The sequence below is a fragment of the Callospermophilus lateralis genome, chromosome 11 (assembly GCF_048772815.1).
Source record: "Callospermophilus lateralis isolate mCalLat2 chromosome 11, mCalLat2.hap1, whole genome shotgun sequence".
In the NCBI taxonomy this organism is placed as follows: Eukaryota; Metazoa; Chordata; class Mammalia; order Rodentia; family Sciuridae; genus Callospermophilus; species Callospermophilus lateralis.
This window is the reverse complement of record NC_135315.1, coordinates 19,294,128-19,319,491: the sequence shown is the minus strand read 5'-3', so window position 1 is coordinate 19,319,491 and position 25,364 is coordinate 19,294,128. Positions and strand designations below refer to the sequence as shown.

The following is a 25,364-nucleotide window of genomic DNA, read 5'->3' as shown; positions in this document are numbered from 1 at the left end:
GGGGAGGGGCGGAGCTTCCCGATGCTTCAAGTCGAAGCTAGGGGCGAGGGCTCAGTTCCCTCACTTTCAATTCCAAAAGCTGCCGTTTCTGTCGCTGCCGTCGTCCCTGGGTAAGGCATTCTCCGGACCCTCCTCTGCTTTCCTCTTGGAGGCGAGGGCCTTTTGTATCTCCTTCTCGCCCTACGTACACGCGGGTACTAGACTAAAGCTGTCTAGTAGAATTTGAAGCCCTCCCTCAATGAAATCCGACCTTTTCCGTCCACGCCCACCAGCCTGCCCTTGGCAGAGCCCCGATCCGGTTGGGAAACAGCTTGGCCTTGAAGGCAAGGACCCCTTCTCCCCTCAACTTCCGAAGTTCCCCCACGACTCCGCTGAAGGGCTAGTTGCCTGCGCTGGAGGCTCTTCTCCCCAAAGGCACATTCCAGAAGATTCACCTTCTTGCAACTGAAAAGGAATCCCGGATCCCATACCTAAACCAGGTGAGGCTTATTTTAGTCCAGAAATATCAGAGTGGCTCAACTTACCCACCTCAGTCTGGTACCACTCTTGGGGGTCTTTTTTTTTTGGGGGGGGGGTCCAGATTTAGTCTTGCTCTCTCCTAATAAAGGGCAGACCCTGACATGACTAAGGGATTCCCCGGGCTTTCTTCCTACCCCATCTCAACAGTAGTGAGGAAGACACTTTTGCTCGCACCTGGGATATTTTTAGACAGGTTCTTACCTACACCTGTGACCTGTAGCTTCCTTTCTCCTTTGTTTAAAGAGCAGCTGTCTTCCTATTAAGCCAGCAACGCCCAGGAGGCAGCCTTCCTCAAACCTCAGCCTTTCTGTCAGGGTGCTCTTAGAGGCATTTTTACAGTAATTGGGGAAGATGAAGGGACCTTCCAGATTGCTGCCCTCCCTGCCCTGAGCTTTATCCAGTTGCCTTCCTTTAAAATGACAGGTCAGCAACTTTCGAAGAAAAAAAGAACTGTACCATTCTCTTGTGGAAGTTCCTTAAAGTGAAATAACTTCTGCTTTTCTTTGGTTTTCTTATTTTGTAGGCAGATTGATTTCTCTTAACAATAATTAAAGGAATTGAAAGGCATTTAAAGTTCCAATCTGAGAGCCCCACATAACTCTTAAAGTCTATCTTCCTTAGGTTTTAGCTTGCTTAGATTATGGTAGGGCTCATGCCAATTTTTTTTGTTTGGTGGGGGGGTGGGTACTGGAGATTGAACCTAGGGGAGCTTAACCCTAAACCACATCTCCAGCCCTTTTGTTTTAAGACAGCTTCTCACTAAATTGCTGATGCTGACCTTGAACTTGCTATCCTCCTGCTTCACCCTCTCCAGTTGATGGGATTACAGGTGTGCACCCCAATGCTTGGCTCTTTGCTAATCTTGATAACTTAAAACCAGAATTATGGGGCTGGGGATGCTCAGTGGTAGAGTGCTTGCCTAGTATGCATGAGGCACTGGGTTCCATCCTCACCACCACATAAAAATAAAGATTGGGCTGGGATTGTGGCTCAGCAGTTGAGTGCTCGATTCTCAGCACCACATTAAAAAATAAAGGCATTGTGTTGTATCCATCTACAAAAAAGAGTCTCTCTCTCTCTCCCTCTTTCTCTCTCTAAAAAATATTGTGTCCAGCTAAAACTAAAAAAAAATTTTTTTAAAGAAGTTTTATATTGAACTTTGTTCTTTTTTCACTAGTGAACTGCCCCCCTTGAACAATGGGTGATATGTTCTCCCAGCTGGGCTGTCAGAAAGATGAAATCAAGTCAATACTGCCCCCCAACTCGGCCATTGGTGATACAGCTCCCAGCTACTCCAGCTTTGGAAGCAGCAAATCTTTTTGTTCCTGTGTGCCTGCTAGTGCCAAATTTGTGCCCTGCCCTACCTGCCAAGGCAGTGGGGAAATCCCCCGAGGTAAGTTGACCAAAGCTCTGGAAATAGCCTGGAATCCAGGAAGTGCTCTTGGCTAGCCAGTTTGAAGCAGCCCTTTTGAGTCTCCTTGAATGGTTGAATAGTGATCTCAGCTCAGTCAGATTAACCCATTTAGCCTTGGACTCCCTGCAGAGACCCCCCCCTTCCTATATTAGATGTATTTTTCTGCCACTCTGCTCCCCAAGCATCACTCTGTGTCTTAGGATTCAGGAAGTTAGCAAATGACCTCTCCAAAGAAGGTAAGCCTTTCTGATTCACTAGTGACTTTCAGAGAGTTGTCTTACCTATTAGAAATCTTACTTACCTTCTGGTTCAAAGCTGAGCTAGCTACTTCAGTAGCACAACCCAAGGCTCCCAGTCCTGCTCTGAGGCTGAGGCTGCATGCCTCTGACACTGCTGTATAGAGTGGAGGAAGGATGCTTTTAGGAGGCTGGTCCAGGAAACATTTGTCATGACACATCTTGGTCCTCCCTCTCATCATCTTTCTACAGAGCTGGAGGAGCAGCTGGTGGCCCTCATCCCCTATGGGGACCAGAGGCTGAAGCCCAGACACACGTAAGCACTCTTTTTCCTCCATCTCCACAGGTCACCCCAGGGGGCTGCTTTACCCATTAGAGTCACCATTGTGATCCCTCCTAAATTTTTCCCATTGGTTCTTCCCCAGGTAGTCTGAGCTTCACCTGCCTCTTTGTTTCCAAAGATTTTCCTGGTTTAAGAATGATAGGGGGTTGGGGGACTGAGGTTGTGGCTCAGCGGTAGAATGCTCCCTGGCCTAGCGTGCTGGGTTCGATCCTCAATACCACATAAAAATAAACAAAACAAAGGTATTAAAAAAGGAGAATGATAAGTGTTGGAGTTGGTGTTGTAGTTCAGGGGTAGAGTGCTTACCTAGCATGTGTGAGGCACTGGGTTTGATTCTCAGCACTGCATATAAACAAAGGTCCATCAACAACTAAACATGTATATATAAAATGGTAAGTGTCAGGTCTGGGATTATTCAGTGGTAGAACATTGCTTAGCATTTGTGAAGCCATAAATTCAATTCCCAGCACCATCCCCCCCAAAATTTAAAGAATGATAATTGTTGTATATATGCTAATTACCCTGTTATATGCAGTATATCTTATATTGAAGCATTACATTGTACCCATAAATATGTACAATTATTTGTCAATCAGAAAATTCCCAGACTAGGGCTGTGTCTCAATGGTAAGACACTTGCCTACCATGTAAGAGGCCCTAGGTTTGATCCTCAGCACTGCCAAAAAAAAAAAAAAATTTAGGGGGTTCTGGGGATTGAACCCAAGGTCTTGTGCATGCAAGGCAAGCACTCTACCAACTGAGCTATATTCCCAGCCCATACAAAACTAATTTTTTAAAAATAGGGGCTAGGGTTGTGGTTCAGCAGTGGAGCGCTTGCCTATCATGTGCAAGGGCCTGGGTTCAATCCTCAGCACCATATAAAAATAAATAAAATGGGGGTATTTTGTCCAACTACACCAAAAATAAAAATAAAACCAAACTGAGCACAGTAGAGCATGCCTGTAATCCCAGTGATTTTGGAAGCTGGGGCAAGGAGGATTACAAGTTCAAAGCCAGAAACTTAGCAAAACTTTGTCTCAAAAAGGTCTGAGCTGGGCACGGTGGTGCACACCTATAATCCCAGCAGCTTGGGAGGCTGAGGCAGGAGGGTCTAGAGTTCAAAGCCAGCCTCAGCAATGCGCTAAGCTTGAGCAAGGCGCTAAGCAACTAGGTGAGACCCTGTCTCTAAATAAAATACAAAATAGGGCTGGAGATGCCTCAGTGGTTGAGTGTCCCTGAGTTCAATACCTGGTACCCCCCCCCAAAAAAAAAAGGTCTAGGGATATAACTCTGTGGTACAGTGCCCCAGGTTCAATCCCCAAAACCTAAAGAATAAATAAAACATACATGAAATATGATTCAGTGGTAGAACACTTGTCTAACCAGTGTGAGGCCCTTGAGTTCAATCCCCAATGCATCAAAAATAGGAATAAAACTCTCCCCCACTCACCCATGCACAAAAAAATGAGCATAGCAGATATTGTCTGAGGCCACTTCCTACCTTTCCTGGAGTATCACTGCTTCAAGAGGCACCGTCCTTTCTCCAAAACAGAAAGGACCTGTAAATCCTCCTGGGAGGGAGGGGGTGGACCTGGCTGCAATTGGTTTGCAAATTGATTTGGGAAGTTGTTTTTCTTAAGAGCTTCTCTTGCCCTGGCAGTCTTTAGACCTGCTTTTTTTCTTCAAATTAGAGATAGAAAACCACCTGCTGCCTATTCAAACCACCTGCTGCACAATTCAAAACCTCAGAAGTAGCCCTGGATTTTTTTTTTTTTTTTTTTTTTTTTTTTTTGGCATGTCTGTGATCCTGTTTGTGAGAATTAGGGTCCATTTGTTATGAATCCCTGCAACCTCCTCCCAAAATCCTCAGCTTGAGCTGGAGACCCTCTATACAGCCTTCCCACCACTATATCAGAATTAGAAAATAGCAATCCCCCAAATAAGATACAAAGTACTGTCTCTATTTTTTATTTTTAATTTTGTAATTGTAGATGGACAGCATACCTTTACCTTTGTTTTATTTTTATGTGTGCTGAAGATGGAACCCAGTGGCCAGCCCAACTGACTCTAATTATATCTGTTTTGAATTAGATGGATGGTTTCCTGTTCTGAATATTAACTAAATATACAAATCAGAACTCTCAAAAAATTAATGTGGACTTAGTTCTTCTAGTGATAATTATGAGCTTTTTCTACATGCCAGGACCTGTGATTAGTATTTTTCCTTTGTTTTATTTTTATGTGTGCTGAAGATGTATTATATCATAGCAAATTCTATTACGTAGGTACAGTTATCTCCATTTTACAAAGAAAGTGGGAATTTGGGAGGGTAGATGGGCTTCTCGACGTTATGAGGTCAACGGGGACAGGAAGGTGGGAATGGAAGCCAAGCTGCCTTCCTCCTAGTGCTGTGTTCCTTACTACCCATGCTGAACCACATCTGGAGAGCTAAATGAGCAGTCATGGAGGTGATATGTGTGGGGAGCCTTGTATCTGGAAAGGAGTGTGAGAACCCTAGGTTTCCTTGGTGTTCACACTCCTCCATCCTGTGTGCTGCTTTCCCACAGGAAGCTCTCTGTGTTCCTGGCAGTGTTCATCTGCCTGATGACTTCCTCCTCTATCATCTTTTTCCTGTTTCCCCGGTCCATCGGTGTGCAGCCTGCAGGCCTCAACTCCTCCACCGTGGCCTTTGATGAGTCTGACATCCACCTCAATGTGACGGTGTGTGTATAGTAGGTGCCCTGGCTCTGCCCTCTGTACTTCCCTAAAGCCTTTGTCCAACTTAGGTGTGGATAGCCAAGGATCTTGTGGCATCCAGAGGAGAGAAGTAGGGAATAGCATGAGCTATCTGATAACAAATTGTATAGAACTGGAACTCTCCACAATCAGGGATCAGAATCCAGGTCAGATTAATAAATCATAGTGTGGAGTAGAGTTGTCAGTGCCTGAAACTCTGGATGGACAGACAGAATGGAAAGAAGCCATATAAAATGGGACCGGATCCTAAGCCAGTGTGGTTTTTGTTCATTTGTTTTGAAATGTGGGTCTCACACTGTTGCCAAGGATGGTCCAAACTCCTGGGCTCAAATGTTGGGTCCTCCTACTCAATGTTGGGACCCAGCCTCCTGAGTAGGTGAGACTACAGGCATGTGCTGCCACACCCAGCTCAATGTAGCTTCTTTTTTTTTTTTTAATGTTTTTTATTTCTTGAGATGGGGTCTTGCTAAGTTATTGAGATTGTCTCAAACTTGTAATCCTCCTGCCCCAGCCTCATCTGTCACTGGGATTATAGACATGTGCCCTCTCACCTGGCTCAGTGCAACTTTTTAAAGGTGACCCCTCATCATTGAGAGCCCATTGGTGTGCTCACTTCGGCAGCATATATACTAAAATTGGAACGACTATCATGGCCCCTGCACACGAATGACCTGCAGGTTAGTTCGTGAAGCATTCCATATTTTGTGCAGTTCATAAAGACCATCTGATAATGATAGGGTTTGAAGAAGTTACTTGTTCCGTATTGTGGTGATACCACAAGCCATGCTGTCTGGTCCTCCCCTACTCAATGTTGGGACCCAAGTAGCCAACCATCAACACAGCATTCTGTTCACATTACTATTAATAAATTACTGAAAATAATCCTTGTGTCTGTACATGAAAACTTTTTTCCATTTGTTCCGTTTCTGCTTCTGATTTAAGCAGTGAACTTTATATCAGATTTCCTATAACAGAATCCTCCTGATACATGTTTAAAAAAGAGAGCCCATTGGAAGCTGGGCATGGTGGTTTACACCTGTAATCCCAGTAGCTCAGGAGGCTGAGGCAGGAGGATTGCAAGTTCAAACCCAGCCTCAGCAACAGAGAGGCACTAAGCAACTCGGTGAGACCCTGTCTCTAAATAAAATACAAAATAGGGCTGGGGATGTGGATGTGACTCAGTGGTCAAGTGCCCCAGAGTTCAATCCCTGGTACCAAAAAAAAAAAAAAAAAAAAAAAAAAAAAAAAGCCCATTGGATATCTAGTCACAGTGGCACATGCCTATAATCCTAGCAACTCAGGAGGCTGAGGCAGAAGGATCACAAGTTCAAGGCCAGCCTCAGCAACTAAGTAAGGTACTGTCTCAAAAAGAGCTGGGGATGTGGCTCAGTGGTTAAGCACTTCTAGGTTCAGTCTCCAGTATTTAAAAACAAAATTGGAGGAGCTCTTGGTACTGATTATCTGCACCTAAGATCTGTCATGGTTGGGTGGGAATCTGGCCCAAGAGCCAGACTTCTGAAACTGTTTGGCTTCTCCCTTTCAAAGATGAGCCACTCTTACCCTCCCTTTCCTTGTCTTTACCCCCAGAGTATCTTGAATATCTCCAATACCAATTACTACCCCATCACTGTGACCCAGCTGACCATCGAGGTTCTGCACCTGTCCCTTGTGGTAGGACAAGTTTCCAACAGTCTCTTCCTACACATCGGCCCTTTGGCCAGTGAACAGGTGACTTCCCTGACCCCAGCCACCCCTGCCCACAGATATTCAGATGTGTGTGGTGTTGGGAAGGAGGCAGCCTAAGGTGAGGCTAACCTTGTGCCCATTTGGTTAACAGGTGTTTTATGCAGTAGCCAGCAGAATACAAGATGAAAACACATAGTGAGTACCTCTTGATCTCTTTTTCCCATAGTCCCTTGCCTGACTTGGAAACCCATATAATACCCACTGGGTTTCCTCATTGCTTAGCAAACTCTTCAGCCTCTTAAGTCCTGTCCCCTTATAGCTGGGACTTAAGCATACAAGGACTTAGGGTCCTTAGCTTCTGCCTATTGGGCCCAGATTGGAATGAAAAACAGGCTGGAATTCAGTTAATCTTTTCTATTTTTTTAATATTTATTTCTTCAATTTTTAGGTGGACACAATATCTTTATTTCACATTTATGTGGTGCTGAGAACTGAACTCGGTGCCTCACGCACACTAGGCGAGCTCACTACCACTTGAGCCACATCCCCAGCCCCTGGTTAATTTTTTCAATATGTGATCTTGGGGATCTGAATCACTTTTGTTTTCTGCTAAGGGCAAGGCCAGCATGTACCTGGGCTAAGCACTGGGGGCTTGGAGTGATATTGCAATCAGAGCCATGGGGCCCTTCAGGACCTGCAGGTCTCCAAGTTTTCTGAGAGGCTGTTCAGTATGAAACGTGACCCCATGCTCTCTTTCTCTCTCTCAGCAAAATCTGTACCTGGCTGAAAATCAAAGTCCACCATGTACTTTTGCACATCCAGTAAGTAGGGCTTGGAGCTCTGGTGTCTCCTGTCCCACTTTTGACTTTATTCTCACCTCAGCTTTATCTCCTATGGGGAGAAAGAGTTGTTGCAGCTGACCCTGTGAATATTTGTCTCTGGAGAATAGCAAGTCCACACCTTTCTCTGGGTCTCACCTTGCTTATAAGTTATTGGTGTGGCAGTCCCAGGGTTGTCTGGAAGTTGCTGGAACACAGGTGGGGCAGCTGTTCCTGGTGCCTTGGAACAGCAGGGAACAGAAGGAAGGAGGAGGGAGGTTGAGGGAGCCAATCTTTCCCTGACAGCAAAACAGGGTCAGACCTGTCCTTTTCCTCCCAGACATGACAACCAGGCCTGCTTCCTCTCCAGGGGCACCTTGACCTGGTCCCACCTGAGCCATTCAGAGCAGCTAGTCTTTGACAGCTATGAATATGTGGACTGCCGGGGAAACATGTCAGTGCCACACCTGCTGATCCCTCATCCACCGTGACCTGACTGCTGTCCCTGTACCCTGGGCACCTGTAAACCTGGTCCACAACTCCACAGTGCCCCAAGAAGGACTGCAGTGACTTCCAAAGGAAGAGCCTCACTTTTCATCCCTTCCCACACCCTCAGCACAGGGAGCTTTGTGTGATGTTAATTTCATAGGCACACACACCCTCTGATTTCTAAAGTTCTTTTAGAGCATCAGCTTCTGCCTTGGTCTGTCTTGAAGAAAGTCTGACTTCCTGGGGCATTCCTTGGAGTCCATTGACTGGTACCTGCCCTTTCTTTGCTGAGCATGTTGATTGTACAGCTCTACTGCAACACGTCCTCCACCTGTCTGAACATGGGAAAAGCTGTAGTTTTATCTGGCTTTTAAAACATTGACCCTTTTTAGGTTCTTCACCCAGTGATAAGAAAGTGTCTTGGGGACATCCAATGCTATCTACAAGGCCCTCAGATGTTCCCCTGTGCCTCTCTGCTTTGCTCATATGACAAAGTGATGGTGGTAGCCTCTTCTCTCTGGTAACTTGTCCTCCACCCATCTAACAGAGTGGCAAGCCCTTTAACCCCCTGTTAGTGGGTTAATGACTATCCCTGGTTTCTAGGAAGAAAAAGCTGCCTGCATCAAAAGCTTTTCCTTTAGAACAGTTGTACTTTTATTTCATGGCAAGAGTTAAAGTAAAGGGGAGGGGAAGGAGGCACCTGGCACCCCCTGAGTCTACACAAGAAAGAAGTTATGGCCAGAATCATTTTCAAATGTGTTTATCAAAGTTTCTAAGCCCACAAGCCAGAGTCTATGTGAGTGAATACAGGCAGTTCAAACTGGGTCCAGCTTCTGTCTTGTGAAAGCCTGCAGGGGGTGAAGCTCTCAGTGTCTAGACAAAACTTCTGGGCTCTGTTCCACTTCCTCCTCTGCCCCAGATCCCACCCTCTGCTCCGAACAGCCCCTGCTCTCCAGGCTTTGACACAAGGAGCCCATCCACGAGGACCAGGCTAGAGCCTCCCTTTCCTGTTGGTCAGGTAATTCCCAGGTTCCCATAGGGCTTCAAGTGGAGGTGATTTTTGTAGTTGAGCAAAGCAGGAATGATATCTGTTCTCTAAATAAGGTTAGGCCTTTACATGTGGAGTGACAAACCTAGGCAGTGGATGAAAGCTGAATTTGGAGTAAGGTAAATGGAGGGGACTGTGGTAAAAGAACTAGCAGACTAGCTGGGGCTATGAAGGGGAGGAAGGAATCTGCTGGCTCTAAGCTCACACCTGGATAGTTGGGGTCGAGCTGGTGCCAACAAGAGTGCAGAAGTCCAAGGAGTCCAGCCTGAAGCTTCTGTATATAGGTCACCAAATGTAAAAGATTTATATTGTACTCAATAAACTACATTCAACTGTGTGTGTGTGTGTGTGTTAAAGTCTCCTGAGAGTAGGAGGGAGCTGGCAGACACTAGTCTTATCATAAACTATTTCTTAATGTTCCAGTGAGCATCAAGGCTGCTGAGAACATATCCTGCTTTGCTGGCTTCTGAGAGATTATTCACAGGAACTCATTCTCTCCCTCTAATTGTGTAATCTCTAAGCTCTCTCCCAACTTTAGCTTCCTATTCTGTATCTTTCCCTCTATCCCAATCCCCACCCCACTGCTCCCCCCAGGAAACATCCCTGGGTTACACTAAGATCAGGCTTGGCTTCTTCAGTCTGACCCTGAGTGGATGCTGAATGGGCTACAGTGAAATGATCTGAGCTGGGTGTAGTAGTGCACTCCTACAATCCCAGCAATTTGGGAGGCTGAGGCAGGAGGATCATAATTTCAAGGCCAGTCTCAGCAACTTAACATGACCCTGTCTCAAAATTTAAATAGAAAAGAGGTAGGGATATAGCTCAGTGGTAAACTGCTGGGTTCAATTCCTAACATGTGCATACACACGCCCCCCTCTGGTTTCTCAGCCCCAGAATGTGACTGAGATGACAAACAGCCTTTCTCATAATGGAAGTTGCTGGAACACAGGTGGGGCAGCTGTTCCTGGTGCCTTGGAACAGCAAGGAACAGTAGGAAGGGGGAGGGAGGTTGAGGGAGCCAATCTTCCCCCCACAGCAAAACAGGGTCAGACTGTCCTTTTCCTCCCAGACATAACAAGGCCTGCTTCCTCTCCAGGGGCACCTTGACCTGGTCCCATCTGAGCCATTCAGAGCAGCTGGTCTTTGAGAGCTATGAATATGTGGACTGCCTGGGAAACATGTCAGTGCCACACCTGCTGATCCCTTACCCACCATGACCCGACTGCTATCCCTGTACCCTGGGCACCTGCAAACCTGGTCCACGTCTCCCACAACTCCACAGTCCCCAAGAAGGACTGCAGTGACTTCCAAAGGAAGAGCCTCAATTTTCATCCCTTCCCACACCCTCAGCACAGGGAGCTTTGTGTGATTTTAATTTCATACACACACACACAACCACCCTCTGATTTCTAAAGTTCAGGGACCAGCATCAGATCCTGCCCTTTGTCTATCTCAGGGAAGTCTGACTTGACATTGTCTCATAAGACAATGTCAGACTTGCATCTTTCTGAAGCTTGACACTGGGGGGTCCCCCAGCCCTGCCCTCTCTTCCACTTGGGGCTGATGAGGGAGGGATGCCTGGGGCTTTTGGAGCCTCCTGGTTTTCTCTGGTAGATGTAAAGGCTGAAACCGGGAATGGGACAGGCCTGAGAATTTCAGTAGGAAACACCCACTCTCTTCCTTCCCAGGGTCAGGTGTCCCCTGCCTGGGAAAACCAAAGCCTCTCTTCCGAGTTCTTCCCTCCACCATCAGTCATTTAACAGCTGAGTGCCCACTGTGGGCCAGACACTGCACAAGGCTTAGATAGATGTCCCTGACTGCCACCTCTGCTGCTGCCCCGGGCAGGGGGGTATGGCATTACATAGCCCTGTCTTCTTTTTGATTCCATCCTTAGGCATGGGCTTGCGGGAGGAGCAGTGGCTCCAGTGATGAGCATAAACTGGAGGCCCCAATGGACTTACCACTGGGTAATAAAGGTCAGTAGGAGGTGGAGACTTGGGCCGAAGATCAAGTTCTCCCCATGGCTTTGTTTCAAGAGGCAAGGAGAGGCCTTCTCTCTTCCATCCTCTCCATTCCCCTCACCCCAATCTCAGAAAACTGACCACTCTCTTGGCTCTTAGATCACATTTTACTCCTAGCTAGTCTTGCAAAGTGGATGGCTTTTAAGGGGTAATAAGAAGGTATGATTGCTTATCTGGTTTCTGGCGGTGAACAGTGGAATCTTGAATCTGTGCCTGGATTACCACTGCTGGATATAATTAATTGACTGAGAAAAGGGAGACACAGGAAACAAAACAAGTTAGCAATTTCTGGGTATGCTGGCTTCAGGACACTGTGTTAAGCACCTCAAGGTTAGAGGAATCAAAGTGAAAGGCAGCAGCCTGGTCCATATCCTAAACCTCCTCAAGTTCTCTCATCCTTTGTGCCTATCTCAGAGACCATTCCAAAGCTTGCACCTTTTTATGCTCATTAAGAGTTACCATTCTGGGGCTGGACTTGTGGCTCAGTGGTAGAACACTTGCCTGGCATGTATGAGGCATGGATTCGATTCTTAGCACCATATAAAAATAAACAAATAAAATGAAGGCATTGTGTCCATCTACAACTATAAAAAAAAATTTTTTTTTTTTAAAGAGTTACCATTCTAGGGCTGGGGTTGTGACTCAGCGGTAGAGCACTCGCCTAGCACGTACAAGGCACTAGGATCAATTCTCAGCACCACATAAAAAATAAATAAATAAAAATAAAGGTATTGCATCCAACTACAACTAAAATAATAATAATAATAATAATAATAATAATATTTCTTTAAAAAAAAAAAGAGTTATCATTCTAGCTGGGCGCTGTGGCACAAGCCTGTAATCCCAACAGCTGGGGAGCCTGAGGCAGGAGGATCATAAGTTCAAAGCCAGCCTCAGCAAACTCGAGGCACTAATGTAACTCAGTGAGACCCTGTCTCTAAATAAAAATACAAAATAGGGCTGGGGATATGGCTCAGTGGTCAAGTGCCCCTGAGTTCAATCCCAGTACCAGAAAAAAAAAATACCAATTTATAGTGATTATAAATGACTATGTCACTGATTTAAAGAAAAAAATATTGTTACCATCCTAGATTTGATGGCCTACATTGAGCCAGACTCAGTTGAGTGTTTTTGATGCTATCCCCTTTAATTACCACATACAGTCCTCTTGACTACTCTAGAGAAAGTGGTATTTATGTATGTGGCTCAGAGCTCACATCATGCTACAAGGGAGTGGTGATCCTGAGACTCAGCCTCTGACTTATGTCTTGCTTTCCTCCTCTTCCGGTCGCCTCTATCTCTTTAGCCAGCTTTAAAACAGCCCCTTCTCAGGTGTGGTGGCACATGCCTATAATCTCAGTGGCTTGGGAGGCTGAGACAGGAGGATCATAAATTCAAAGCCAGCCTTAGCAACTCAGCAAGGCCCTAACCAATTTTGCAAGACCTTGCCTCTGAATAAAATATAAAAAGGGCTGGGAATGTGGCTCAGTAAAGTGCCCCTACATTCAATCCCTGGTACCAAAGAAAAACAAACAAACAAAAAAAAAACAGATTCTTGGAAGTTTAGGCTCACTCTATAATTCCAACACCTTGGGAGGCTAAGACGGGGATAACAAATTCAAGACAAGCCTTAGCAACCCAGTGAGGCCCTAAGCAATTTAGTGAGATCATTTCTCAAAAAGAAAAAAAAAAAAATCCCCCTTATTTACCTTCTTTGGTACGTATCTTTCCAAACAGGTTGTTCAACTCCTCCCTTATGCTTAGTGTTAGCAACAGGACTTAGCCAGATATTTTTATGGGTCAAGGAATAGAGAATAGAGAAATTGGCTATTCAGAGTGACTTTGAAATAATTCCAGTTCCCTTCCCTGCCTCCTGCTAAGGAGGCCTCTGTGGACTACACACATACAAGGGCACACTCAAACACTCAGCCAGAGCTTCTCTTCCTCTGTGCTCTGTCTCACCTTGAAACGTGAATATCCAGGGTGTTTGTTAAGGCTAGAAAGGCAGGAGTTCATAAGACCTGGTGATGAAACAAGCATAAGTTACTCATCTGAAAGTTTCTTTTTTCTTTTTCTGGTAGTACTACTAAACTATACATCTACATCTACAAACTCAGTCTTTTTTTTTTTTTTTTTTTTAACGTTGAGACAGGGTCTCACTAAGTTGCTGAGGTTGGCCTGCTCCTGCTCCAGCCTCCTCAGTATCTGGGATTACAGGCATGCTCCACGGTACCCAGCTCATCCCGGAGTTTCTGAGGACAGAACACATCAGGACTGGACTTTTTATCATGTCTGGGGCCCAGGTACAAGTCTGATGGTCAGGGGCATACCCCTCCCTGCCGCAAAATACATTCTAAACCCACCCTGAAGATTCAGAACTAGGAAGCCATGCTGTGGTTCCCTGTTCCCGATCTCCCAGGGCTCAATATATCTGCTGATAAGCTACAACTCACATCCCACCTCTCTGACCATCCCCACCCGTCTTCTGTCATCCTCACCGTGGAAGAGAGGCTGACACCACGTCAGACACCCTCTGCAGAAGATGACAGGCTTCTTTGCAGCCCCAGTTTGATACAAATTCACCCAGAGGCAGTAGCTACAGAGGTAGTAAAGGCTGAGGGTGCTGAGGAGGACTGCACAAGCTGTGGTGGCAGATAGGGATTCTGGACTCTGGGGCTGGGATGGGATCCAGGGGTTCTCTCCTCAGCCTCTCCCCTTCCAGGAGCCTCACTTACCAGGACCTGAGAGGTTATACAATTGCCCTCCAGCTTCATGAGCCCCCAGTGAGTCAGGCTGGGGTCCTTGCCTTTGGGAATCCTGGACAGTGGACAGAAAATTGCACTGAGTAACCGGGTCCTGATCACTTCGTTGTGGTGGCCGTGGCGGTGGTGGCTGCGGGGGCGGTGGTGGTGGCGGCGGTGGCTCTGGCTGCAGTGGCAGAAGCTGTGCTTGTGTTGGCTGGTGCCATGGCTGCTGTATTGGTGGCTTTGGCTCTGCTGGTGTTTTCGGCTGCGCTGGTGGCTTCGGCTGCACGGATGGCTGGTGCAGCTGTGTGTGGGGAGCCCAGGACTCCTCCAACTCCTGATATGTTTGGGATTTTTTCTCAGATTGGTATTCCTCCACTTGGTGTTTCTTTGGTTGCTGACAAGAAGCTCCAGCCAAGTGGCATCTTCCACCCTCCCACCCTGTCACCCAGGGGCCAAAGAGGTTTGAGACAGTGAGGCAAGCGAATAGAGAGGCCAGAGTGGTTAGAAGCATCTCTGTTCCCTGCAGTTGGAGGCTGAAGCTGGGGCCAAGCTGCCTTCCCTCACCTGCCACAAATCCAAGAAGTATTTCCTGGGACTGTGCCACCCAGCACAGCCTCTTCCCAGGAGGTGGCACTGTCTGAGCATCTGAGCCTGGCTTGGAGCCGGGCACTGAAAGGAATTTTCATTGCCAGAGGATAAAGAATAAGTCCTTACTTTGATTTTTTTTTTTGGGGGGTAGGGTGGGGGAGACACAGGGAATTGAACCCAGAGATGCTTAACCACTGAATCACATCCACAGTCCTTTTTTATATTTTATTTAGAGACAGGGTCTCTCTGAGTTGCTTAGGGCCTTGCTAAATTGCTGAGGCTGGCTTTGAACTTGCCATTCTCCTGCTTTGGCCTTTCAAGCTGCTGGGATTACAGGCATTCCCCACTGCCACTGCCTCTGCCAGATACCAAGTCCTTAATTTGAAACACCACTGTCCAATGAAAACAATGTATGCCACATGTGTAATTTTACATATTCTAGCCACACAGGAGATCAGGAGGAACAGATGAAAAAGAAAAAAAAAAAAAAATATATATATATATATATATATTTCCCCCCTCCCCAGTACTGGGAATTGAACCCAGAGTGTCTCTAGGACTGAGCTACATCTACCGGCCTATTTCTTTCTTTTCTTTCTTTAATTTTTGAGATTATCTCCAGAATTACCCAGGATGTTCCTGACCTTGCACTCCACCTGTCTCAGTATCCCAAGTAACTGGGATTAGCAGGATAACACCAAGTACTGCTAATTTTAATATATTTTATTTAACCAAATACATCCCAAACCTGTGATCAGTATGAAAATATTAATATTTCAGCCACATATAGTGGCACATGCCTGTCATCCCACCATCTCAGGATGCCAAGACAGGAGGATAAGGAGTTCAAAGTCAGAAACTTAGCGAGACCTAAGCAATTTAACAAGTCCTGGCTTCCAAATAAAATATAAAAATAGCTAGGGATGTGGCTCAGTAATTAAGGTCCCTGCATTCAATCTCTGGTTCCAAAACATAAAATTGATATCTTATGTTCTTTGTTTTGATACCAAGTCTTCAAAATGCAGTACACATTTTATACTTTTTTAAAAATATTTATTTATTTTTAATTTTAGGTAGACACAATATCTTTATTTTACATTTATGTAGTGCTGAGGATAGAACCAAGCGCCTCGTGCATGCTAGACGTGTACTCTACCGCTGAGCCACAACCCCAGCCCCCACATTTTACACTTAATAGCACATCTTCATTTGAACACTAAATTTTCACCAAAATTGTTGATCTCTATTTACTTCTTTTTTTTTTCTTTATGATCTTTTTTAAATTTCATAAAATTTACAGTAGAAAATGTAGATTTAGGGGGCTGGTGTTGTGGCTCAGTGGTAGAGCACTCAACTAGCATGTATGAGGCCCTGAGTTCAATCCTCAGCACCACATAAAGATAAATAAATAAAGATATTGTGTCCATATACAACTAAAAATTATTTAAAACAAAAGAAGGAGAAAATGTAGATTTAGACATCTGAGTTACACCAAACACTCCTAAAATTTCTCTAATATGTAAGTTGAATATTTGCTCTAAAAACTTTATATTTAAATTAATCAAATTTGGGGCTGGGGATGTGGCTCAAGCGGTAGCGCGCTCGCCTGGCATGCGTGCGGCCCGGGTTCAATCCTCAGCACCACATACAAACAAAGATGTTGTGTCCGCCGATAACTAAAAAATAATAAAATTCTCTCTCTCTCTAAAAAAAAAAAATTAATTAATTAATCAAATTTATATAAAATAGTAAACTCAGCTCTTCATTCTCACTAGCCACATTGCAGTAGCTCAATAGCCTAAAGGCTGGTGGCAAGTATATTAGACAGCCCAGCTTCAAAACCATACAGCAATGCTGGGTACAGTGGCACATGCCTGTAGTCCCAGTGTCTTGGGAGGCTGAGGCAGGAGGATTGCATGTTCAGAGCCAGCATCAGCAACTTTTTGAGGCCCTAAGTAAGTTAGTGAGATTCTGTCTCAAAATAAATAAATAAATATATAAATAGGGCTGAGGATGTAGCTCAATGGTTAGGCACCTCTGGGTTTAATTCTCAGTCCAAAACAGACAAACTAAAACCCTCCCAGGCCTAATATCCCTGTTCCCACCAGCCTACAACAGAAAAATTAAGTGAGGTGATAACGCACCACAACCACCATAGTTTCTCTGAGAGAACTCTAAATGTGCTTCCCTCCTACCCCAGTAAGCAACATTCCCCAAACAGCAGCCTTCTCCCTAGGGGATTGTCTTCCCCGTTTTCTTCCTGCTCCATGGAGAACCCTGCTGGACCTAGTCCTTCCTATGTACCTGTTGTTGTTGCTGCTGCTGCTGCTGCTCAGCCATTAGCCACCTCCTCCGGTCCAAAGCCATCTGTCGGCGGCGGGCTTCCCAGTGGTAGGCACTACCCATGATGGTGGGATGGTGGAAGCCCCAACAGCGGGTGGGGATAGGCAGCCCAGGACAGTGCCCCCACCACCTCTGTCACCTCCTACCCCAAATGCACTGCCTATAACCACAACCACCTCACAATGTGGCCACTGCCAGGGCAACTGGGCAGGTCCCCCACCCTGCCTTGGTGGGGTGGGGGGTTGTTCTTCTCAAGGCTCCTGGTAAACACCTGTAAGTCTGCTAAATTCCTTTCTTTCTCTCCAGGCTCCTGAACAGATAGAAGACACTTTCCCATCTTAGAGTGAAGTCTCAGTGGGCCCCAGGAACAATTCTGCAGGGAAGTCTCCTCATTTTTCTTTCTGGCTTTTTTTCCCCCTCCTTCTCCTGAGGGGTTTCCAGCAGCAACCACTGGCCCTCTGTTGATCCTCTCTCCCTCCAAAGTCTCTGAAATTACTTTTCCTCACTCCTTTGTCTCTTCTTCCTCACTCTCCCCCTTCCATAAATGTTTGTGTTGCGTCAAGATAAAAGAAAATACAAAATCCACTAACCTTCATTGAAGGGTGGAAAGCAACCTTTGTATCAGATCAGCTCCAAAGAACCTGTTAATCCTAGCTGGGTAGTGGAGTTACCTTGGACTTTGGTATTAAACAGATTCAAATTCAATCCTGGCTCTGTCACATATTTGCTGAGGGGACGTAGGCAGACCACAGTCTTGGAGGCTTCCCTGTGAAGGTTATTCGTTGACCTCAAGGAATGCCTGGAAATACCAGCTCTCATAGTGGGGCATCCAAATATGAACAGCTGATAGGGAATTCACAGCTGTGCTATGGGCCCAGAGGGATGCTGAACCTTTTTGGATCTTTTTCTCCTTTGGTAAAACAGTTGCTGGTCCTTCTCCCAGCACCAAGGAGTGCTGTTGTTTGCAATAGGTTTATGAGAGTTGCCAGATGCAATAGATGAAACAGAGGCTAGTTACTGGATATCTATCTTCACAGCGCATTTATATTCATATAAAATAACTCTAAAAATAATATTGCAATGGAGAGCCAGGTGCAGTGGAACATGCCTGCAGTCCTAGCTCCTCAAGAAACTGAGGTCTCAAGTTTGAGATCGGACTGGGCAATTCTGTGAGAACTTCTTTCAAAATAAAATAAAAAGGGTTGGGGATGTAGCTCAATGCTACAGTGCTTGCCTAGCATGAGTGAGCCCTGGGTTTAATCCCCAGTATGGACAAAAATAAAAAAAGAAAGAAAAAAAAAAATCTGTCAAACACAGGACTCAATGGAGAATTTTTTTATTATAAAACTTTTTTAAAAATATTTTTTAAAGAGAGAGAGAAAATTTATTTATTTATTTATTTATTTATTTATTTTTTTAGTTCTCGGCGGACACAACATCTTTGTTGGTATGTGGCGCTGAGGATCCAACCCGGGCCGCACGCATGCCAGGCGAGCGCGCTACCGCTTAAGCCACATCCCCAGCCCTTTATTATAAAATTTCACAATGTCTAACATGTCATGGATTGTGACAGGCATTATTGTTTTCTGTACGCCTAAGAAAGCAAAGAAAACAGACTCTGTCCCATAATGGCACCACTGCTTTCTGGGGCATCAAACATAAGATGCATCCTGTTTTCTGACATGTAAAAATATGAAAGTAGGGGGTGCAGGGAATGTTCATCTTGGGATAAAACCAGACACCATCATGGATTGTAGCCACCTGATCTAGTGGCTCTGAACAGGAAGGCTGGGCTTTGAGCCTGGTGTCCTTGACTTTCTCTCTCTAGACCTTGGTTTTATCATGGGACAGGTAAGCACAAAATGGATAAATGCCCTTCTGGCGTGGACTGCCTTTGCTGCTCTCTGCTGCCCCCACTGCTGAGAAAAGGGAATTGGCTCTTGATGACACAGCTCCCCTAGGGGTGGGGAAGCTCAGATAAAGGCACCAGCGGACCCCCTTATTTTAAGAACTAGAACAAGCTCCCCATGTTTGGCCCTCAGCACCCACGGGTCCAGCTTCTTGAATCAGTTCCCCCCCACAGTTGAGATGGGCTCGGTTCCATCCTTAGTATCTTGAGGGAAAAAAAAAAAAAAAGGGGCCTGCCATTCATTATTGAGTGCCCACCGTGTGCCAGCCAATCACCTTCAGCAACTGTCCCAAGATAATAAAAAAGACTGTGGTAAAATGCCACTTGGTTCAATCCCCAGCACCAAAAAGTAAAACTTTTCTTCTAGATTTTTGAAACCTATACTATAATTTTGTTATCCATAGTCACCCTACTTTGCAATGGCATGTTTTTCTTTTTCTTTTCTTTTTTTTTTTAAAGACTCTCGTTTTCATTTTACATCAGACCCCACAAATTATGTAGGCAGTCTAGGAGTTAATCTATGTATTGTTGCAAGACCCAAGTTGCAGTCCTATCTCAAAACACAAAGATAATACCAAGTGGGTCAAAAATTCAAAGTGGAAAAAAATGGAACTATAGGGCTGAGGCAGTAGCTTATTGGTAAACAGCTGAACTACCATACCCAAAGACCTAAGATCAATCCCTAGTATAGGAAAAAGAAAAAATCTAGGGTAAAAACTGAGAAAATTCACTTTAACTGGAAGGTTTTTTAATGATGTCTCAAACTTCAGAAAACATGCAAGAAAAGAATAATTATTTGACTACACTAAAACACACACACACACACACACACACACACACCAAAATCTCCATAAGGGGCTGGGGTTGTGGCTCAGTGGCAGAACACTTGCCTCTCACTTGTGAGGCACTGGGTTGGCTCCTCAGCACCACACGAAAATAAACAAAATAAAGATACTGTGTCCATGTATAACCAAAAAAATATTTTTAAAAAATCACCATAATAAAATCTTAAAATAACACACAAGATAACAAAGGTACCAAATTAAGAAAAAAATTACAATATATACTACAGAAAAAGTATCTTTCTAAAATATAAAAATCTCCCAGAAATAATTATAAAAGACAAACTGCATTTAGGAAGGGAAATGCACAAAGGCCCAAAACAGACAGTATGTATATACACACACAAGAGCAGTTCTTAAGCAAATATAAAAATTAGGGCTGGGGTTGTGGCTCAGCAGTAGAGTGTTTGCCTAGCATGGGAGAGGCCCTGTGTTCGATCCTCAGCACCACATAAAATACCACTACAACTAAAAAATATTTTTTAAAATTAAATAAAAAATGGGCTCAGTTTAGCTCAGAGGTAGAGCATTTGCCTAGCATGCACAAGACCCTATATGATAGAGGATGATGAATGGAAAAAAAAAAGAAAGCCAGGCGAGGTAGGACAAGAAGTAAGAATGCCCAGGACAGGAAGGGGGGAGATTCTGTAAGATGGATATTATTCCTATTTTGCAGAAGAGAAATGGCTTTCTCTGGCATGTACTTAACAAATTCCTACACACTCTGCATTTCCCCTTGTAGCTCCATAAGGAGCCTACTTAGAGAAGTGTTATCATCCACGCTATACGCTATACAGTATTAAAAAATAAAGACTCTGAACACAGTGGTTCACACTTGTATCCCAGCCACTTCAGAGGCTGAGGCAGGAGGATCGCAAGTTCAGGGCAGCATCAGGAACTTAGCAAGACCCTGTTTCAAAATAAAAACTAAAAAGGGATCCGGATGTGGCTCAGTGGTGAAGCACCCTTAGTTCAATCCCCATACACAAATAAAACAAAAAGTGAAGACACCCCACCCCATGTAGTTAAAAGAAACATAGGACCAAATTCTGATGGTGTTTCATATTAGCTGTGTGACCTTGACCAATTGCTTAGGTTTTCTGAGCTAACTTCTTAGCCTATGAAGTGAGCCTGTTAAAGATAAGTGATTCATATGTGTAATATTAAATTATCCAGAAGGCACGGATTTTGTGTACAATTAAGGAAGATTTGATTTTTTTCAATATTGGTGGTAATTATAGCAATATATTCATTTGTGTGTGTGTGTGTGTGTGTGTGTGTGTGTGTGTGTGTGAGAGAGAGAGAGAGAGAGAGAGAGAGAGAGAGAGCGAGCGAGAGGGCGCCCTTCTTATGGAAGGCGTCCTAAAGGAGGAGAATCCCAAACGGAGTTCTGGGAGCTGGGTTGTAGTTCAGTTGTAGCTTGCCTAGCATGTGTGAGGCACTGGTTTCGATTCTCAGCTCCACATAAAAATAAAATAAAGGGGGAAAAAAAGGGACTGAGCCGGGCACTACAGCGCACGACTGCAATACCAGCAACTCAGGAATGTCAAGCCAGGAGGATCCCAGTGTGGGGCCAGCCTCAGTAATTGAGCAAGGCACTAGGCAACTCAGTGAGACCCTGTCTCTAAATAAATTACAAAAATAGGGCTGGGGATGTGGCTCAGAGGTCCAGTGCCCCCGAGTTCAATCCCTGATACAAAAAAAAAAAAAAAAACATTAAAAAAAAAAAAAAGAGCTGAGGATGTAGCCCAGCCACCAGGTGAGAACAAGGGAGTTAGGAAACCTCGTCGGGCAGAGGCAGCTGTAGGGGACCAAGCTCTGGACGATGATCATTTGTACAAGCGCCAACAGGCACTGGTTCTGCAGCTGGGGGGAATCCCTCCCTCTGCCCTGTGGGCTCGCCCCACCTGAAGAGCTTGCTACCTTCTCCCGCTGTCAGCCACCAGCCTTCCCTCTTGCAGAGAGGACCTCCGGACCGCCCTGACTCAGAACAAGCCTCTCCAGACGGGTCAGGTCCGAAGCTGGTCTTCCTCTCCTCTGGCAAAGAACAGATTAAAACCATACAGTCAGGACTGGGTTGTGGCTCGCCCAGCACGCGCGGAGGCCCTGTGTTTGATCCTCGGCACCAATAAAAATAAATGAATAAATAAAAAGAAATCATCAAGAATATCTTAAAGGATTGGAATTATAAAAAAAACAATAACAATTATAAAACTACAACAACAAAACATACAGCTTGGGGGTCTTTTGTAAATGTCTACCAACGGCGTCCTTGGGAAAATTGGGCCCGCTCACAGCTCTCTCTAGCTGCCCAGTCCCAGTCCCCCGAACCCCAAAGCTGTGTTTTGTCAGTGGGTGGGGGCGAGAGAGGAAGTCCCTGGCGGTATCCACGCCTCCCCGGGAAGGGGCGGGGCATGCAAAGTAGGGGAGGGCTGCTCAGCCCCCGAACGCCGGAGCCCGGACGGACTGTTAAAATTCCTAGTGCCAGGTGGGGCCAATGGTGAATCTGCACGAGAGGGCAGTGGACCCCTTTCGAGCCCGAAGGAGACACGGGAGAAAGAGAGAGTGGGAGTAGGCGTGGCGGCGCTCACCGCGAGTTGAAAGTGCGCGAGCGGAGCACGGTGAGGGCAAGGGGGCGAGTGGCACAGTATCGCTTCTCGGCCTTTTGGCTAAGATCAAGTGTAGTATCTGTTCTTATCAGTTTAATATCTGATACGTCCTCTATCCGAGGACAATATATTAAATGGATTTTTGGAGCAAGGAGTTGGAATAGGAGCTTGCTCCGTCCACTCCACGCATCGACCTGGTATTGCAATACTTCCAGGAACGGTGCACCCCTCTGGGGAAACTTATGTGCTGTTTCCAAAGTAAGATTATATATGCTTCCCACTAGGTTAACTCACTTTCTCTCGTATTTTGTGAGCCCTAAGCGTTCTTTCCCTTTTTTTTTTTTTAAACTCAGATCTCTCAGTCCCAAAGGGAATTTTTGAAGAGTTATTTTCTTAAAACAAGTCGATTGTATACTTTTTTTTAATGGCTGTTTTTGTAATCCTTACTGCTTAACAACTACAGAGGGAGTTAGTCCCTCCTGCCTCTTACTGAACTCTGACAAGGCCTTAAGCAACATGGTGAGAGCTTGTCAAAAAAAAAAAAAAAAAAAAAAAAAAAGCAAAGGGCTGGGGATGTGACTCAGTGTCTCTGTGTTCAATCCCTAACACCAAAATAAACAAAACAAATGAGTCCAAGAAGATCCACCTGGGCAAAGATCATGAGCTATTTAACTCAGTTGTGTATTGCTGGTACCTGGGAGTTGCACTCCATTGTGGTGACTGAGTGATGACATAGATGACAGTGCCCTCAAAAGTTTTATTCCCTACAATGTTAAAGAAAAATTATATACCTGATACTGGTACAAGATGGCCAGGCCAGTTTGTCAAGATTCCAGAGGGGCTGTATCATACATAGGTACAGGTAGGTACAGGGAATCGCAATGAGAGAGAGAGAGAGAGAGAGAGAGAGAGAGGAAGAAAACAGATTTTACTGGAAAGGAGCGGAGCAGATGCTGCCTTCTGGTAGATGTGTTTATCACTGCCTGCTTCCTGAATAAAAGCAAAGTAGAGGGGCTGAAGCTCTGGCTCAGTGGTAGCATACTTGCCTGGCATGTGTGAGGCACTGGTTCAATTCTCAAAACTGCTTTGTATAAATAAAGGTCTATGACCATTAAATATTAAAAAAAAAAAAGGAAGGCAAAGGTAGAGGCTGAAGTTTTCAGTAGTTTTTATTATTATTATTATTATTATTATTGGTAACATGGATTGAACCCAGGGGTGCTTAACCACTGAGTCACATCCCCAGACCTTTTTATATTTTATTTAAAGACAGGGTCTCACTAAGTTACTTAGGGCCTCCCTATTTTGCTGAGGCTGGCTTTGAACTTGATGATCCTCCTTCCTCAGCCTCCCAAGCCTCTGGGAATAGAGGTATGTGCCCCAGGGCCTGGCTGAGGTCTTCCTTTCTGGCAGAGCTATTCCTACAGTTTGAACTCAGGGATGGAAAATGCACCCTGCTTGACCTTTTTGTGTGAGTAAGTAATATTAAAATAAACATTATCTAAGCAAAATTTTAATGACATTCTCCATACATTTACTGAGGGCCTCCTAAGAGGTCCAAAGTATGTCGAAGCAGGAGGAGGCTGCAGGGTAGGAAGATTAAGAAGAGCTCATCTGAAGCCACCTTGCAGTGCCAGTGGGGTGTCATCCACGTGGGGGTTGTAGCTCTCAGTGGTAAAACACCCCTTGATTCGATCCCCAGTACCAAAACAAAAAACGAAGTAAAGCACTAGTGATATATAAAAAAAAAAGTCAAATTGATAAATTGAACTTCACTAAAAGTTCATTAAATTTCTGCTAATCAAAAAACATTAAACCAGACACGGTGGCGGCATGCCTGTAATCCCAGCGACTCGGGAGGCAGAGTCGGGAGGATCACAAATTCAAAGCCAGTCTCAGCAACTCGATGAGGTACTTTGCAACTCAGTTAGACTCTGTCTCTAAATAAAATACAAAAAAAAAAAAAAAGTTAGGAAATAAAAGACTGAAGGAAATATATACACAGATACAGCAAGATTGAAATCTCCAGCATTTAAAGAACTGTGATATTCAGTTGACACACACACACACAAAAAAAAAAAAAAAAAAAATTAGAGCCTGGAGTGACGAGTGATGATGCATACCTGTAATCCCAGTGACTTGCAGGCTGAAGGAAGGAGGATCTCAAGTTTGAGGTCAGCCTCAGCAACTTAGTAGTGCCCAAAGTAACTTAGTGAGACCCTGTCTCAAAGTGAAATATAAAAAGGACTGGGGGTGCCATTCAGTGGTAAAGTGTCCCTGGGTTCAATCTTCAGTACCCCAAACCACAAAATTTAAAAACATTAGAAAATGGCCAGAGCAGTTTAACCAAATGGTGAAGCAGACCTGATGAACGCATTGCTTGACTGGTTGATGGACAGAGTAGAGTCTTGTATAAGCAAATTTCTCATCCCGGCACTCTGAAGAGATCCAACGCACACAAAAAATAGGGAGGTCCAAATAGAAGTTGTATAAATGAAGGATTAAAGAGCTGGGGAAGAATATAGAATAGGGAAAAAATACAGAGTAGTTTCTATAGAGGATCATTATAAATTGGGGGCTGTCCTTCCTGCTTACCAAAAGCAGAGCAAAAGGAAACTGACTAAAATGAAATTTAGGTGCTTGCCTACCTCAAAGAAGAGGTGGATAAAATAATTTCTGACAACTATTCTAAGAAAAAATGTCTTTTTCTAGCCCTCTAATTTAATAAGTGGCCCATACAAAAATAGAGAAACAAAATCCTCTAAGGGAAAGTTTTTATACAAAGAAGACTTTTTTAAGGATTATCTATGTAGCAATATGAAATATTAAACTGAAATGTTGATGATCTCATTCTGAAGAATGAGAATTCTTAATTCAAGAATTAAAGTCATTATATCTCTGTTCTAGCTGATTTCAACCCCAGTTGTAGAAGAGACTTATCAAGAAATCAGGGAAAGCACTTTTCTTTTTTGCACTACTGGGGCTCAAACCCAGG

General features: G+C 44.7%; 1 protein-coding gene and 1 non-coding gene across 4 annotated transcripts; both read left to right on the top strand.

Moving 5' to 3' along the window:
- The first annotated feature begins 30 nt into the window (after window positions 1-30).
- Tmem106a (transmembrane protein 106A) lies at window positions 31-9,641 on the top strand. 3 transcript variants are annotated; one of them, XM_076869917.2, is made up of 9 exons: window positions 31-110; window positions 273-479; window positions 1,697-1,912; window positions 2,422-2,485; window positions 5,080-5,233; window positions 6,857-6,997; window positions 7,107-7,150; window positions 7,723-7,776; window positions 8,114-9,641. In XM_076869917.2, the coding sequence occupies exons 3-9, from the start codon at window positions 1,717-1,719 to the stop codon at window positions 8,262-8,264; spliced, it is 804 nt and encodes a 267-aa protein (XP_076726032.1). In that variant the 5' UTR covers window positions 31-110; window positions 273-479; window positions 1,697-1,716; the 3' UTR covers window positions 8,265-9,641. The 3 variants fall into 3 exon arrangements, with proteins under 3 accessions (XP_076726032.1, XP_076726033.1, XP_076726031.1); XM_076869918.2 differs by having other exon boundaries at window positions 54-479; window positions 8,144-9,641; XM_076869916.2 differs by having other exon boundaries at window positions 54-479.
- Window positions 9,642-22,409: 12,768 nt separating this feature from the next.
- Window positions 22,410-22,600, top strand: LOC143411076 (U2 spliceosomal RNA). The gene has a single exon (XR_013092794.2). It is a non-coding gene; the product is annotated as a U2 spliceosomal RNA (small nuclear RNA).
- The last annotated feature ends 2,764 nt before the right edge of the window (window positions 22,601-25,364 follow it).